Genomic DNA, 17255 nt, shown 5'->3' on the forward strand with positions numbered 1-17255 from the left:
GAGTGACGAAACACTTTCAGTGCCACTTCGTTTAGCAAACAAGTAAAAAATTTTATTGAGCTTTATTTTCCAACATTCTATTAAAATGGGTTTATTGAAAATAATGCCGATTCAAATGACTAGGAGCATAATCGCATATTACGGTAATACTATATTCCCTCTCATTTATGTATTATTGAGGTCTAGTATTTAAATACATTTGGCTGTCTACACATTTAGTGCTTTGTTTGAGACTGGCCTCTTAGTTTGTCCCGCGGAGAGAATTTAGAATACTGGAATAGCTATGCAAAAGTTCACCTTATCAAAAAAATTCACTTTATTTAAAATCACTATCTAACGTTACCATTTTTGTCATTTTCTGGGCAGAACTAATGATGATTTTTGCAAAACATCCTTACTTATTTTTGCAGATCCGCGAGATATAAAGATGTGTGTAACGTGGGTTCTCTTCTATTACTGGTTCGGCTATTTTTGAAACCGTTTTTAATGGAATGCAATGCCTCTTAAGTTTTAGGCTACACAGAAACATTCAATACTTACTATCGATGAGTCCTGCGGTCGCGAGCAATTAAGTTATATGAGTGTTTAGCAAATAATTTCGGCCATGTATTTTATAACTAGTTGGTGTAAATTCACTGAACCATACTGTGTTTAGTAAAGTCCATTCATTTTCTGAACGTTCCAAGCTGTCTGTTTAAGGTCCGTGACATAGAGTGACCAGTCATTATTAATGATGGAAATCAAGAATTTTGGATGTAAAGTCGATGGCCATGCACGTATGTCCCTTGATTATCACCTTATTTTGAATAGTCCAACTTGTTGTATGGTGCAAAAATGCGCGCTACTCTTAATGAATTCTACATTATTAGATTGGAACAGTTGTGTCTATAAATTGCGCGTCTGACATTTGTCGACGTTAATGTTGGGGGGTGCTGATCTAATTTAGATGTGCAGTATTATTTCTGCCAGTCCCAAACGTGTTCACAAGATATCAGCAGTTGCTGAAAATCTTAAATTGGTCGTTTCAAAAGGATAATGGCGCCGTTTTGCTTTTAAAATCTTTCGTCGTGTCGTGTTGTTTACATTTTCCCAGTCTAGCAATTAGTTGCCAAGCTGGCATGCCCTTCTTTAAGCTTCTAACTCTTGTGTTTTAAATTAGAAATGTCGTGTCTATTGGTGCGGAGAATAATTCTGTCTGCCACTCGATTACAATTACATTTTGCGGCTCCTTTTCACACGTCTACAGGACGTTGTAGTAATAAGGAGACTTCGTCCATCGTATTGAACGATTTGGACTTGGAGGAGACTTTTATTCATGGCTGGGGTCCCGGCGGCCAAGCCATCAACAAGACTGCCAATTGTGTTCGTCTCAAACACCTTCCTACGGGCATCTACGTCAAGTGTCAGGTGAGTGACTCCCATTTTACCCATTGGGGAATCACGTTTTGACAAAGTGCTGCATTGATGTTTGGTTCCACACAGGATAGTAGGGATCTACAGGTGAATCGACTGATCGCCCGAAGGAGGCTAAAGGAGCGGCTGGACGAGATTCTTAATGGTGAGAGCAGTGCAAGCGCGGTACGGCGCAGGGAGGCGCAGGCAAGGGAGAATAACCGATTCTCTCGAGCGAAAAGGCGGCTGGAGATGAAGGCGGCGTTTAAAACCAAGTGCCTTGAAGGTGGCAAGTCGTCGGACTAGGCAGTCTTTGTATGCTACAATTTCACTTGCAAATACTTGCCTTTTCCGCAACCAAATTCCTTAGAGGTCGTTTCATGTTCCGAAAGTGTTTGAATCACCAGAGCACAAATGCAAAAATATGGTTTTCTTTTAAAATGTGGTTTTTTGATTTTGATGCTTCTTTAAATCCCATATCTGGTAATTTCAGCCATCCAGCATTGTCACTATAATTCTTTCTTCAATCATATGATTCCACTAGGCTTTGAATGCTATTTGTGTAAGCGCATCACTTTGTGTTGTTAATACCTTATCACTTTCAAGGGTGATAGTCACACTTGATTATAGTTTATGGACGTTTTTTGGATTGAATACACACAAGCTTGTTATGTTTAAGTTCATATTGTAATGGGATAGCACTTCGTTATTAACAGCGCCCTGCTTCTGTACCAGCCCAAAGTATCAACGAAATTTACGCTGAGAGCCTGACTAGCTCACACACGGTGACCAAAACTTGGCTACTTTCAGTTGTCAGTAGTGCCATCCTATCTAGCAGTATCCTATTTAGGATGCTGATGGGAAGGCACTGTAACGCTCATTTTATTGCTGTAGTGACCACAGCCTGCTGAAGCTCAAACGACTGCCATTTCTTCATGAACAGCCCCACCCACTTCTCGTTGCTTCGACATCAGTGCCTGTTTTGCACATACTCCACCCATGGATGCGGAATGTGTGTTTAGCTATGAGGTAGTCACGGCATAACTATTCTAGAGGAGTTAAGCACAAGCGCTGCAGTAGCTGAACCCCCTTCACTACCTTCTCCGTAGCCACTGTTTAGTGTAGATGGGGAAGTGAGTGTAACCGGAGAATGTTAAAGTCCGAGAGTCATGGATGACTAACAGAGTGGCTACTCAGCCGTGGACACTACAGCAGACCTCGTAAAGCATGGACAAATGCCGAAGTCCAATTGAATGTCAATTAAATCAACCGTGAATTTGACTGGAGAGGGAACTTAAGTCTACTTACATTAGTACGCGCGACAGTCAAGCCTTTCGGACATTATCCACCACCGAGGAGGACCTTGTTCAAGACAACCAGGCAGAATGTTAGTCTCTTCCTCAAAGAAACATTTTATCACTGGCAAAACCGCGGCCGGCTTTGTTGACCTTGGATTGGGGAAAGCTTTTTTTTTGCGGTGTTCGTTGAAAGTCCTTTAGGGTCAGGAAGGCAATAAAAGTTAACCCCTCAAGGAAGATTGGAAAAACTTTTAGTCAATTGATATGTTCCAACGCTGTGCCTGCTTTGCTATCAAACGGGTTTTTTTTGATCCACTCAGCATTCGCGCCTGTATTGGATGGATCCACTTCACTGCTATGCGCAAGGCAGTTTGTATGAGTATGAAATGTCGTGGATTGACGTGATTCTAGTCTAATTAGATTTGCAACCGACTCAAATAGTTGTCTTGTCACTTTGTCAACGATTGTATATCCCATACTACCAGTTCATTTGTCTCAGGTGATAAAGTTGTAGTTGCTACTGTGACCAGACAGAGATACTACTAACTTGAAGAAAGTGCTAGTGTCAGCACCTGTCATTCCTATTTGCCACGTTTCAATGCATAATGAATTCGTTGACTTCAATACCTTCACATTGTAGTGATTAAGGCTGTTTAATTCGAATAACTTCATCGTTGTAAGGTGTGGCATGACCCCATGGTCACACCTTTTTTCAACCAACCAATCAGAGCGGTAATGTCAGGTGGGAGAAGTCTCGAGCCAAATTGCTATGACATTTAAGGAGGGTGTAGTAGTACCCACCCAGAAGAAGTGCCTCTTAGGATGCCATTCCGGTGATGGATTGTTCAAAGGCGGGTACCATTACTGTACCATCTCTGTGGGGACCCATTAAGCATCATAAAAAGTCATGTGCGCCTCCTTCATAAAGTAATTGGGGACTCGGGCGCCACCAGTAGTCTCCGCTAGTGCTGGAGTAGCGCTGTGAAATGCAACATGCATTAAGGGGTGATAGACAGTAAGCTCAAAAACTGTTGCCTTGTTTTCCTTTTTTTTCCACCCATGTGATAAAAACGCATCGTGAATTTGTATTGGTAAGTGGCCTTCGTATTTCTCTCCAGTGTTGGACGTACAAACATAGCGTTGAGTAGCTCAAAGGACACTCATCTTCCTCCACACACCCCTGAGGCCTCTCCATGAGGCCTTTCTCTGAGGCACACGCCACGTTATTTACAGGAGATTAGATCCTGGTGGAATCTAGACTTATCTGGTCACTTTTTAAAAAAGTACAGAACTGCAAAAACGATTTGATTATTTTAATAGCTCTGGTGAACTCCACCAGAGTGTAAAGGGAACTGAATTTACCTTACGCATATTTTTGGCAAATCTATCTAAACTGATGTAATTAAAGCCCCCGAGTCTTTCCAGAAGTCTTCGTATGGAAGGACTGGGAGATCACTGACGTAGTCCATGGATTATGTTGTCCAGTTCATTTGGGCGTTGTCCTCGGTGCTCTCTTGGTCAGCCGCAGCAACGTAGTCGGTGCTGTAAGAGAGAAACTACCCACGGTCCGACCGCACTTGTCATCGAATTTACGTGCAACTGCAATGTCACTCATACCTCCTGGTAGTTCCACTGAATCTGAAGTTTCGCCCTGTTTGAGAATTCTATTGAGTATGCGCAACCCCTAATCTGTAGTACAAAGATTCCTCTTCATCTTTTTCAATCCTGGACTTCGTTGCATTATACATCTCATCATACAGACTTTTCAGGCCTCGAGGTTTGCATTTCTGTTTGGCAGCACGGCTAGAGGATCATGCCCATGGACCATCAGCCCTTCTATACGTTGCTAACCAATCCCCTTCCAGGCCGCCGACATGACTCCAGGGCAGGCTGGTGTGTTGCATTGATCGAAAGACGAGCTTCCCGGAGTCATGGCGACAAATCTCCTTACTGCTTCGAGCCTAGGCGCTCCGATTACATTTGTTTGTGATTTTTGCTAATTACTTTTGGGTAAAGTCGTGCCTCATATACACCACTACGATTTGAAGCTTGCATTTTAACCTGTCATTTGCCTGACATATCACTTTTTGCAGACTGGTCTCGGGACTGACGCCACGTTACCATTTTGGTTGCCTTTATCTTTACACGTGTCAATTTTCCCTATCCTCAAATGAAGCAATAGATTCTTTGTCTAATCCCATCGTAAAATTTGTACAAATAGGCGAATATTTGTTAGTTGCCTAGCGCCTCAAGACTTCCCTGAAGAAGAAAGTAGGCATAATACCCGAACAGGATATGTATGGTCAACGTATGGAAGCCCTTAAGATCTGCTGCCCTGTCTCGGAGGCCAGACCGCCCGGCGGAGGTACAATAGCGAAGACCTGAGTGGCTTGTTACTAAAGCTGAGGTTTAAGCAAGCAGAGTACAACATAGGCTCTCTACTCCTTTGGACGTCGTCCCGAGTGCTCCCTTTGTTCAACCTCCTACATCGGCTGTCAGATGTAGGGCCCTAAGACTTCGCTGAAGATGAGAGAAGATGTAATACTTGGGCAAAGTATGTATTGTCGACGTACAGAAGGGCTGGGGAGGGGGACGACCAGCATGGCCCGAAGACTGCCGCACAGTAGAGGTGTAAAGGCGGAGCCTTCAGTGCTTGCGAAGAGTTGAACAAACAGTCAGAGCATTACAATCAAACTCTTGTCAGAGCAGTTTCAGGTGAGCCAAGTTTCTCCGTTTGTTTCAAAGTGGAAAACAAGATTTTAGTGCGGAAGGTGTCGTTGCAGAAAGGTTTGAAAGCACAGTTTTCATCGCTCATTCTTTAGGTGCAACCTTCCAGTGGAGCTTCTTTGACTAAAAGGAAATATAAGACGATGAAGTTGGATGAAAACGCTCAGCTTGATACAGTGGTGTCGGTGACAAACAAGCCCGATCCGGAAGGGAGAACCATTCTCACGCCTTTGGCTAAGCACCGAATCTCCGCGTCACAGGCGAGAGGCATCCGTCGTGGAGCAGAAGAGTTCTTGAAGCCTCGTCCATAACTGACAGTCACTTTTTTATCTTTTGCTCTGCATGAAGGCAGTTAAGAAAGAGTCTGGCATATTGCTTGACCCAAGTAAGAATGTTCTCTCCTAGCATCATGACTTGTTCCATCGTCAGGAAAGACTTGGGACACTGCATTGATGGCAGCGGAAAGCGAACCTGATCCTAAAGAACAGCTATCTTATTTTCCATTGGTAAGTGTTAAGCCTTAATGTGATGGAAGGAGGTTGTGCACAGCGGATAGGAGATTCCGTGACGACCCCTAACAGAAAAATTAAAAATGTCATCCACCTTCAGCAACCACCCCAGTCCCTTTCAGAGGAAGTGATTGCAACAGGTGAAGCTACAATGGACACGACCGTGAACCGTCTGGAAAGTTTGCTACAGAGCTGTCAATGAAGTGAACATGCAGAACCTCCTTTACCTCTCTAATAGTTGGAGAGAACTCAAATGGATATATAAGGCTGTTTAGTACTGAAGCGGGAACAATGTGTCAAAAAGGAACCAATGCCAAACTTTATCTTCCACGGAACCATGTTCTTGGGCACATGCCTCTACTTTTAGGCCGGTGTTCCAGCGACTAGCGATGGATATACGGGATGGCCAGTGCATTCCCCCTTCGCCAATACAGCTCCCATTCAGGACGAAGCGCCACATCCGGTGGAATTGCCAGGAGGCGTCAGTGACGTTGCAGTCAAATACTTTTCATTTGTGTGCACATTCGATGAATGGAGCGGTTGGTTCGTGGAAGATTTCCTTCCCGCAGCACCGACTACATTGTGCTGGCCGAGGCGAGAAGTCGACCAGGAGGAGCGTTGAGGACAATGCTCAAAGGAGGAGAAAGGGGCTATGTAATACTTTATTTGTTTAAATATTTGATCTCGCAGATACTGAAGGCTTCGTGATTGTACGTCTACTGGGTGGCGTGGCTTCTATGCGTTGATAGCACATATTCTGACCTCAAGGGAGACTCGGGGCACTATACCTTCAAGTACTTTTTCAGAATCAAATTATTCAGTTTTGTTTCCCCAGAAAATAAAGGAGGAAGTGCAATTCGCAGTCGGTTTTGGAGGTGATGTCTGGATAGTCCAGAAATTTTGATTAAGCATTTGGCTGCGACAAGCTCCCATCAATACCTCATTTCACAAGTAAGAATTTTATTTGTTACCGACTATAAAGTGAAAATTCTGGAGATAAGAGGCTTCATTTTTTTCACCTTATAGTCAAATTATTAAGGAATGCATGGTCTTTGAAAATTTGCAAAAATTCCGTCAAATTTCCATCCAACGTTTCCCTTCCACCTTCCCAACTTCCAGTTATCTACAAAAATAAGTGAATTGCAGATTGAAATAAATCACATTCAGCTTTTGTAAGTAAGGTGCTCTGATACTGATTAAACATCTGAAGTAATATTTCATTTGATAAATTTTATCCCACTTTAATGTTGGGGGTAGTTAGATGCGGCCTCAAGATAAATGATCGCCTAGCCAATGGAAACGAAAGCAGAGGGCTTTCTTTAAACCAAATTAGCCTCTCTTGGAGCACTAATTCTCCTCTATAAAAATACCGCCATCTTTCTACCTTAATGTCATGGGATGCATTAGTGCGGTCTCTTTACCATTTCCATTACTGCTGGCGACATATGTGTTTAATTGGTTCTGACAAACCTACCACAATTTACCTCCCCAATCTCCGCATTTCCCACTGCTTTTATTACATTCGAGATGACAAACTGTAGAGCTTCGAGTCTTTTCTGCAGTCGAAAGAAGACATAATACTTGGGCGGAAGGGGTATTTTTGACGTACAGAAGGACTGGGTAGAGGAGAGGTGAAGGGTTACTGACATGGCTCTGCTAGGCTATGCCGCCTGGCGGAGCCATTAGTGCCCACGTAATCGAAATGGGGAGTTAAATGAACAAGTAAAGTATTGCACAGCCCCTCCTTCCTTTTCAGCATCATCCTCGGTGTTTCCTTGGTTGACCTCCCCCGTCGGCCATCAAATCGTAACCGATAATATAGGAGAGAACACCCACGAGCCAACCACTCCAGCCATCGAAGTTGCGTGAAACTGAGAAGATGTTTGACTACAATGGCGCTGATCCAGCTCTGCAATCCCACTGGATCTGGCGTTTGTTCGGTTTGAAAACTGCATTGGAAAAAGGGGAAATAATGTGTTGGCCACGCCACTCGGTAGACTTCAAGTGACCGCGCAACCAAAACGAAGAGTGTTGCAGAAGAATCATTGAAAATTGCCAGATGGAAAGCTTCTCTTGAATTTTGGAGGGATAGGAAGCGAATTTCGTGATCCGAAATTGGTATGCTATCAGTAGCAATAAGCCTCCGATTATCCGGTTTCCTGAGTATTCCACCGCTTTCTCCACTTTTTTACAAAATTTTACTAATTCTTGCCTCAAAATATGGTAAAGTCACTGTGAAGGCGTACTTCTGTAGAGATGGAAGTGGTAATCAGTGGGTACGAATCTCCTGACGGATCGGAGGAGGAAGCATACCCTGAATGCGGCAATCCTGACACCTCTGTACCCTCTTATTTATCCTTACCCGATGAGGCCTGTTCTTGTCCAACCAACTTCTTCCAGTGATTCTGGGTGCCTAAACTGTAGGGCCATAAAATTTACTTCGACTCTGCTTCCATGGTTGAAGCGCATTTGGGTTTCCCCCCAACTTCTGCCTCTATTTATACGGCAAAAAGTGTATCCCGTGGATTTATTTGTTGCTATGGTAGCTGAAATTTGTTTTCATTAGTGTTTTATCTTAATAGAATGGATCCGTGAAAGTGAGTTTACTTGGCCACCCATAATCTCTGTTTTTTTCTTTCGATAATTCCCAACCGCCTCATGCATGCATTGGTGTGGCGAGTCACGAGGTCCCCGTATTTTGGTAATTTCAGAGTAATTTTTGAATGTCCCTTATTTATGTTGAAGATAATCTACTTCATTGGGTCAGGCATTTTTCAAATTCACCAAATCGGGCTCAAATATCGCTTATTTTCTGACATTTTGAGGGCAGAATAAGTGTAAAACCTTGTTGGAAATCAAAGCATCCACCTAAAGTTCTCCACTCTCACAAGAGACAAGTGGTTTGTCTCTTTGCTCCACCATTGTACTTCCATTCGACGGCATGGCTTCAGGGCCGTGCCAGCGGACCTCCTCCAGCCCTTCTGTATGTCGGTAGATTACTTTCTGCCCAACTATTACGTCTCCTTTCGTCTTGGGAGTAGACTCGAGGCGCTACACTGGATTCATTCCATGAAGTCCTCCAATATTTTAGCAAGCTTCCAGAAAAGTTGGATGCCAAATCAAGTAGCTGCGAATTATGCGCCAAAAGTTGCCATCTCAACAGGCATTACAGCTAACTTATCCTGGCCAGTGGACGAAGCAAAGGGGGAAGGCGCCTTACTACTACTACTGGAGAAGTAAGTTCTGCCCATTAGATATGATTTACTGACAGTGTTAGAGTTAAGAGTCTTGTGTCAGAAGCGGATTTGTTTAAAACGGTTGCAACATCATCCCAAGTAATTGGCTTTGTGAATAATCATGAATTGTCTGCAGAGACTGCTGTAATCCCATACTAATTTATCTGTTGGCCAAACTGGTGGCTACATTGATGACAGTGGAAAACGAACTCGATTGTAGAGGCTAACCACGCCGATTTCGATTCTTGAATGCTAAACCTTAACGTGAGGGAAGAAGGGTGTAGGCTACGATCCCCAAACAGAAGGGTTAGATATGGTGTCCACCTTCGGCAATTGCCTTAGTCCTGTATTCTGCAAGAATGCTATTAATAACTGAAGTGACACTAGCCGTAAGTCATCTGGAAAGGTTTGTTACGTAGCTGTCTACGGTACCCGAATGGAGATGTCGATTGCGTGAACACGCAGCACCTCCACCACTTCTCTACTAGTCGGATAGAACCCTGAGAGATGTGGCTGGGCAGCACTGAAGTGAAATCAAAATGTCAAAAAGGAATCATGTTAACCACCGTCCTTTGTTATATGATGCTGCTTTCAGGCCAGTGTTCGTACGACTGGCGATGGATATACGAGATGCCTAGCATATTCCCCCTCCCCCCAGTACATTTTGCAAACAGGATGGAACTCCAGATCCGGTGGCGTCACTGTTGAATATCTTCTCAGTTTCATTTTATGTTTGATGAGTGCTCCACCATACCGCCTTGGCTTATCAAGACATCAGGAAGGACTTGGGAGGTGTAGGTTCTTCATATTTACAAAATTGGATCCGTCATCAATGATTTTTACATATTAAGAGGAAATTGACATCATTTTCATGACTGCAATCCGTCACTTTGTCAGAACTGTTGTTGCTTTTGCCAGAAGTACCTAAATTATGTTGACCCTTCAGAAGACGGAGACAGGCTAAATCATCAGTATTAGTGACAGCTACAATGTCAAAAGTGTAAGATGCAGAGAAAAGCAACCCACCTTATGCTTTCAGCCATAACCCTCCTAGCTCCTCTCCTTCAATCCCACCACCAAGTACACACAAGCTGACTGCAACCTTGACCTAGGGTGTTAATTGCCTGGGTAAAAGCACCACCTTCCATGGTATGAAAAACTGTGGGTGGCCCAGACGTCTAGGTAGCCTTGAAACGAGGATACGGTGCCAACGAAGAATGGATGTTGAACATTAGCCTCATGAAACCATCTTGAACAAACGCTTCAACAACCAATTGTCCGCTTGTGAATTACATTTGCATAAGCGGGCGATCTGTCGGCATCGATGAGATGCATAACTGACAGAGGGATGAATTGTCTTTTCTTCCTTAGAAAGGATCAGTATAGGACTTTCTTTCTCGGTTCGTGAGAGATTTTTAAGGGGACCGACTACTTTTTAACAACCACTACAGAGGACTGAGTGGGATTGATGCTGAAGGAGAAGGGAGGACTACACATGTTTACCTACACAACCTACTCAATCCCTACAGATTTACTTTGTCATTTTGGCATGGTGACGTTTCAGTCAATTTTGTCATTATTCCACTATCTACCCTACAGTCGATTTTCAGCCCGAATTCGGGAACTTAAGTGCCAACTGACGTCTAAAGTGTTTTATTTTGATGGCTGCGCCCTTGAAACTACTTACTTCAGCGTTGGATTAGTTAGCTACTTCGAGTTGCAACGTGAAAAAAAGGAGCATCTAACACAGATTCATATCAAAACTTCAGTCTCAGGAACCTGAAAAAAGCATGGAACTTGATTACACATTTATTAAGGAAGTGGTTTATTTGCCTCACAAAGGACATCTCAGTAGTATTACATGTTGATAGGCGGGGGAGTCTACAAAACGGCGAACGGTTCAGTCTAGTCCAATCCAGTATGCTTTTATGCTAACCTAAAGCAGTAGAATAAGCGTTTAGCATCCCTGTTAAACAATAAATAGAATAAGATTTGTTATTTCTTTGCACTCAACGTCATCGAGAAGTAGCAGGCACAGGAGGCTCCGCGCTTGTTCTTTCACTGGGCGGCTTGGCCTCCATACCATGACAGTAGGCACCCCAGCCCCTCTGTGCGCCAATAATACATATTCTGCCCTAGTATTTTATCTCCTTTAGTCTTCAGAGAAGTCTAGGAGACTATAGTTCTGAGATAAAAAAACCTTTTGCTTTCGTAATTAGGCATCTTCAAGGTAACTCCGTAACAGAGCTACGTCCGAAGAAACAGGCTCACGGAAACCTTTCAATGTGCTTGATTATGCCACAGTTGAGCACTTTAAATTGTCCACTTTCAGTAGTCAGTGACATTCCTATGTAATGCCGAATCCTCGTATTTAGCAAAAATTTGAACTAGAAAAAGAGGCGACAACTTCAGGTGCTATATTTCGTCGGTTGATTAAAAGGATACTTTGAGCTGATTAAATGTCTGGACTGTTAATGAAATGGATCACTTAAACTGGATTAAAATGCCACAAAAGTGGACTATTAATCGCGCAATTAAAAGTAAATCTGATTTTATAAAAAGTGCACGAACATTTTTTCATTAAGTTAGTCGAATACAGGAGAATGAATTGCGAAAGACGAGCCACAAGAAAAGAACACACAATCCGATTGATAGCCATCTACAAAAATATTTTGGAGGGGATTTTGGAAGTAAACCAATCTGTGGGTGAGAGAGTTGCTATAATCTCACATAAATGCATAAAATAGACACGATTTTACTGGATCTAAAAGAGGGCAGTAAACTGCCATTTGGTCTTTCGCTCTCTACGGGAGAGCCTCCTGACCCCACCTCGAGTCTCCCGGCTCTTTTGCGCACAACAGTGAGCTAATCCTCCACGGTTTTGCGCTTCCCTTCAGGCTTCAAGGTGCTGCACTGGCGCGGTGAGCAGCCTCCTGTTCCACCGAGCAAAAAATCAATAGTCGGTAATTCGCACCGAACCGAAGCCCTTGGAGGGAAGCGATCTCACTTAGTTGAATAAATCCTCCAGCAAACATCATTTCACCGTAGTAGTATCCATAAAATCATGGAATCGAGTAGGCGACGCTAGGAAGGGTTCCGCTTGGTGGCACATTCATGTGATGGCTCATTTATTATACCTTTTCAAAATTATTTCCGCATTCGGAATACTTAACAATGCAATGGTTAAATACGGCCATCTAGGAGCAATAACCCGCCTTTGACACATTTTGTGCCCGAATTAATGGGGCGAAACTATGTTCCACGAGAGGCAAATGGAACACCCTTTTACTTAAGACCATTTTAAACTAAGCTTACGAGAGAAGGTAGCTTAAAGCTTCATTTCTTCCGATTGTTTAATTCTTTTGTCTAAGAAATAGTAGACCAAAAAGACAATGATACAAAGCTTTTGTTTGTCGAAATGGCGATTCCATAAATGCCTACCTTGCTCAAAATTAATTTTTATAACGAAGTTGTCGAATATAAGCGGTGAATAATTTAATATTTTTAAGATAAAAGGCGGATTGAATAAGTAAATGAATCAAAAGACACTTGACGCTGTTTACATCTTGAACCGCGCGAGTCGCGACGTTCCAACAGAGATCAAGGCAGTCCCAAGAGTGGCAATCTGAGGGATCCCAAACCCATGACTGACTGAAATGTGCTTATGCAAATCTGTGTAGGATCCCTGCCTGGAAGCTCTTTTATGTCCAAGATGGGTCATGGTAGCAGGTTGCTTTCTCTTCTTCATAGGAGAGATTCGCTGGAGTGAAACGCTAAACTATGAATTGTGACCACGATGTGGTCCTGTTGCCGCTTTTGCTTACACAATGGCCGACAACGCCAGAGATATTCCCGTCGCTGATAGTGGTAAAGACACTGCCTTAAATTTACATGTCCACCTAACTGATTAAAGAAGTTGTATGCGAGGTAAGCAGTGCCCTTGACCCAAAATCGGTTGAGGAACTGTTGGAAGGCAACCTTATTGAAGGCCGCGGCAGTGTCTGACGCAACGCCACCCTGAAGATTATTAACAAGCATTGACCTTGATGACAGAAGTTCACCTTAACTACTGAGGCACATGGAATGTCTATCTAGATCCGTAAAAATTGACGAGTTCTTTCCAAGACAACTGCAATCCGTCTACTTGCCTTCCTGCACCAGAGCCATCTTGCCGCCAACCTCCTCCTTAACTGCCAAAGGGAGGCTGCTATTATGGCAGGCCTTTATATGCATTTCAGTTTCTTCCTCAAATAATGTATCTGCTGTCCGTTTTTTGAGTTAAACTTTTTTATGAAGCATTCATGGAGGTTTCCACCACCAATGGAGTCGGCCTTTTTTTAGGGCATCGTATCTCAAACATCCCATTTTCCATATAACTTTCTCTCCGTTCCCCTGATCAAGTCTCATAACTCCATTTAGACCTTTTAATCACCCGTTGTGTTTGTCGGGGATGGCACTATTCAACTTTCTCCCCGTCTACTTGAAAATGGCCTGCAACAATACGAAAGATTTTAGTCAGGATCGACAGAGTGAATCTGGCCCATATGCTGGCACTTTCTGCCTTTCTCCTACCTCTCCTTTTGCCATTGTTCTACCTCGAATCCTCCCTTTAACTTTTACACAGATGCAAGTCATTTGCGAACAGCAGGATGTACCTTCGAGGGGGTCCATCCTGGTCTACACTGATATGGCATACAATGCTCCCGTTCGTTTCTTCAAGTACATGCTATTGTGGAAATCTCCATAGAGCTCTTTGCAACAGTAAGACGCCTTAGGAAGCGGTACTGTGGGTGTTACAAATTCACCACATTTTGATGCATTTGCTGCTGGGCCGCACGCTCCCAATCTAGGCTTGGGATGCCCTAACGGAGGTCATACGGAATCCTGGATTAACGACCGACCAATCTTAATACAGGTTATGACTCCTTTGCTAGGATACAACACTAACTCACTGCGGATCCCAAGCAGAGCATCTTTAATGTTATCGTGGAGAATCTAAATTTCACTTTTCAATTAATAAAAACTCACCAAGACGCGCACGGAAGTTGTAGTTTCGTTTTCCCAACCGCGGACGGAATCGTGCCCGCTTTCCAAAACTCTCCACCTCACCATCGCTGCCGTCATCCAATTCCTCGTGGAGAGCTCTCAGACGCATGAGATTTAGATAGTCACGTAAACTCAGCTCCTCAGGCAGATCATCCATCTGTGCTGTCTTCTCATAGCTGCTGGGAGTCCCGTGTACGGCATTTGTGACAAAAAGGAGCACCACAGAGAAGAAGACCAGCCGAAGTGAAATTTGTGGCATGAAATATTGGGAAACCTAGAAAAACGTTGACGAAGGCTTAAGCAAACTAATCTTTGTCTCCTGTTCAATCGACTAGAAGCTTGGCGGCTATTATGTTAACAAAATCAGTTTGTCACCTCTTCCTGTCGTGGAGCGGACACATTGCAATTTGGGGGGGAAACACACAAATGTGGTTGATGTTCGGTGTCTGCAGTGATTTAGGAGACCCTTTGGGAGTAAGAATAACGCATTCGGTGGGTGAGGAAAGGAGCAGCGGGGCTTTAAACACTTATGTAACAACTAAATCTTCACACATAATTCAATCAGTGTAATCCGATTTCCTCCTGAACAAATTCAGCGTGGAGAGGAGGAAACAAATTATCGCAAATGTGAGTACGTGTGAGTATGTGTTCGATGTAGTTCTGACCCTTGGGAATGGCGAGACTAATTACCAGAAAGTGGTCGGATTAAATTTTTAAACCCTCAAATGGCCAAGTAGAGGCTACGTAAATGATTTCGGGTCAAATCGTAAAACATGGCTAGATTTGCATGATGGGAGGTCTGATATGTCATGCCTAGACTACTTAGACATCAACGCTGGAAAACAGAGAGCCCTTCTTAAAAACGGGATTGAAATATATAATCGCCTGCTCAATTACTCCTAAGCTGGGGCATACACAAAACCAATTTGTCTTAAAGGAGGAAACTGTTACAGTCTACTCTTAAATTGCTGGGAAAATGGGAGGTACTATAAAGTACACTTATGTCTAGGAGAGTATCCCCACTTCATCAACAAAATGTCGACAAGGCGATTGTCTAATCAACAACACCACTAGAATATGCAACAAATAAGGCGCATACACTCCAAGAAAACTATATTTGATGTAGAGGTTGGAATACCTTTTGGACAGGCACCTGACTGTACAACTTACTTCAAACATCATCATTGTAATTAAAGGCGTTAGCGGTGGGTACTTACGTTTTTCATGTTGTAAAATGTTAAACGTAAAAGCACCTGCAGATTTCTTCTTATATGGTTCATCAGATGAGGTGATAGGCAGGGTCAATCTGATTGGTCACTTTCAACCAATCAGGATCCTGGGAACATTCAACACATTTGCGGTTAAGGCTTATACGGACTAGTAGATTGCTCTCCTCTCAAAATATTCTTTATAGGGCTCTTTTGAAAGAAAAAATGCACTAAACCTCAGATCTGAATTAACTAGATAGGTAGAATGGAAGAATTGTAGGGTTGGTAGGAGTTGAAGTGGGAAGCACCATGGTCGAAGATAATTGAATTCTCCAGAACTTTTGACTACTGTCACTCAGCAATCTAGCTTTTATGGATGTTAACCTATTCGCTAGACTTAGAGGACTACAGACAGAGAAAGTTTGCTGAGAGGGCTTACATAGAGAGGCCTATTTAATGATGATCCCAAATACAGCTTTACTGACTGGCAGTAGGCAAGTGACAGATGACACAAACTTTTAACCAGAACAGGCAGTGCTGTGTGTATAGTATTATTCTTACAAAAAGCTTAACAAGGTAGAGAGATTAATCACTAATTTGTGCACAATTTTTGGCTTTTTTGTTAAACTATGTACTTACAATGACAGGCATACTGGCAGACTCAAATTGTCATTGTCAATCTTCCTATCAACTCCGAATCACATTTACTTTCAACAAAATCACTCAACCAGTTGAGGCAAAAGTTTTTTGACTGTTTGATTTTTGGTAACAGTTTTCTTCGGTTATTCCTCCACGCTTATAACTTGTAAAACCTCTCCAACTTTTTTGTGTTCAGCAGGACCAATGCTACAACACCTCTTGAAGCATGCCAAGCAATTCACACCAGAAATTCTTGTCACTTTGCCTGTCATTCTTGTTTTTGGTAATACTCACGCTTTTGTTTTCCTCCAGATTTATAATTTGCTTTGCTACAAAACTTAAGTGAATAGATTGTATCCTGCGCCCCGGCAACTTTTATCCACGGGTGGAGCGGAAGTAACGGTGGATTGTTGAACGCCTCCACCAGTTACTTTAAAATGATTGCAGTATATTTAAACTCCAAAACAGGTTAGTGTTATGACCTAGAACTAAAAATCAAAGTAAAATTTAAATAAAAAGATGTAAGAGGCCTATTCTACACTGTACTGAGTATGAAAGAGTCACTTGGATGTATTTGTCTGATCCATGTAACTTGCAATGCCACCGAGCTGTAATATTTGGGTCTTTGGCCTTGTTATACCACCTTGAAATCTTCCTGAAGACAAAAGAGGGTAAAGTACTGGAGCTGAAAGTGAAATCTTGGTGTATAACTGTTGGCCGAGTGGCGTGGTCCGGAGGTCAAGTAGCTCGACGGCGCCCTCAGTTGTTCGTTACAGAAACCGAGAGGTGAATAGCCGATTGTAATGTCACACTCGTGTTTTATTTTAACTATGAAAGTAAGGTTATTGCGTCAGTTTTTATTCAAAATTTCCACGGGTGCCAATTTGGATAGTTTGCCAAGAAGAAAGGAACAAAATCCTGCTTTATGCTTCTTTCCCAGTGTCACCTCTCGCCTTCCCGTCGGTAGAAAGATGGGGATGTCGCTGCCTAGGTAACCAATCAAGAAAGTGGATGCCCTTGCCAATCACCCTTCAAAGCTAGTTCTTCGCGCTGATGTGGTGGAAGATAAAAGGAGCGGGGTATTTGGCTTGTGGAATATCAGAGGTGCATTTGATTTCGCTGTACAGAATGGCGTTCGCTCGAGGTACATCTGAACTACGGTAGTATTAGAACCAACTGGTGGAAAAATACAGCATTTTG

The 17255-nt window shown here is 43.0% G+C and overlaps 3 protein-coding genes across 3 annotated transcripts; 2 read left to right on the forward strand and 1 right to left on the reverse strand. All coding sequences in view use genetic code 11, as the record gives it.

The window, feature by feature from the left end:
• Positions 1-733: 733 nt before the first annotated feature.
• Positions 734-1698, forward strand: EGR_04852 (hypothetical protein; the record flags this gene model as incomplete). The annotated part of the gene is made up of 3 exons (XM_024494101.1): positions 734-776; positions 1247-1407; positions 1483-1698. 3 exons carry the CDS (start codon positions 734-736, stop codon positions 1696-1698), a joined length of 420 nt encoding a protein of 139 aa, XP_024351490.1.
• Positions 1699-5560: 3862 nt separating this feature from the next.
• EGR_04853 (hypothetical protein) lies at positions 5561-6548 on the forward strand (the record flags this gene model as incomplete). Its single annotated transcript, XM_024494102.1, has 3 exons — positions 5561-5720; positions 5847-5923; positions 6294-6548. The coding sequence occupies 3 exons, from the start codon at positions 5561-5563 to the stop codon at positions 6546-6548; spliced, it is 492 nt and encodes a 163-aa protein (XP_024351491.1).
• A 4514-nt stretch (positions 6549-11062) lies between these two features.
• EGR_04854 (hypothetical protein) lies at positions 11063-15488 on the reverse strand (the record flags this gene model as incomplete). The annotated part of the gene is made up of 3 exons (XM_024494103.1): positions 11063-11085; positions 14191-14482; positions 15426-15488. 3 exons carry the CDS (start codon positions 15486-15488, stop codon positions 11063-11065), a joined length of 378 nt encoding a protein of 125 aa, XP_024351492.1.
• Between the last annotated feature and the right edge of the window lie 1767 nt (positions 15489-17255).

This window comes from Echinococcus granulosus, assembly GCF_000524195.1.
Source record: "Echinococcus granulosus chromosome Unknown EG_S00032, whole genome shotgun sequence".
NCBI lineage: Eukaryota > Metazoa > Platyhelminthes > Cestoda > Cyclophyllidea > Taeniidae > Echinococcus > Echinococcus granulosus.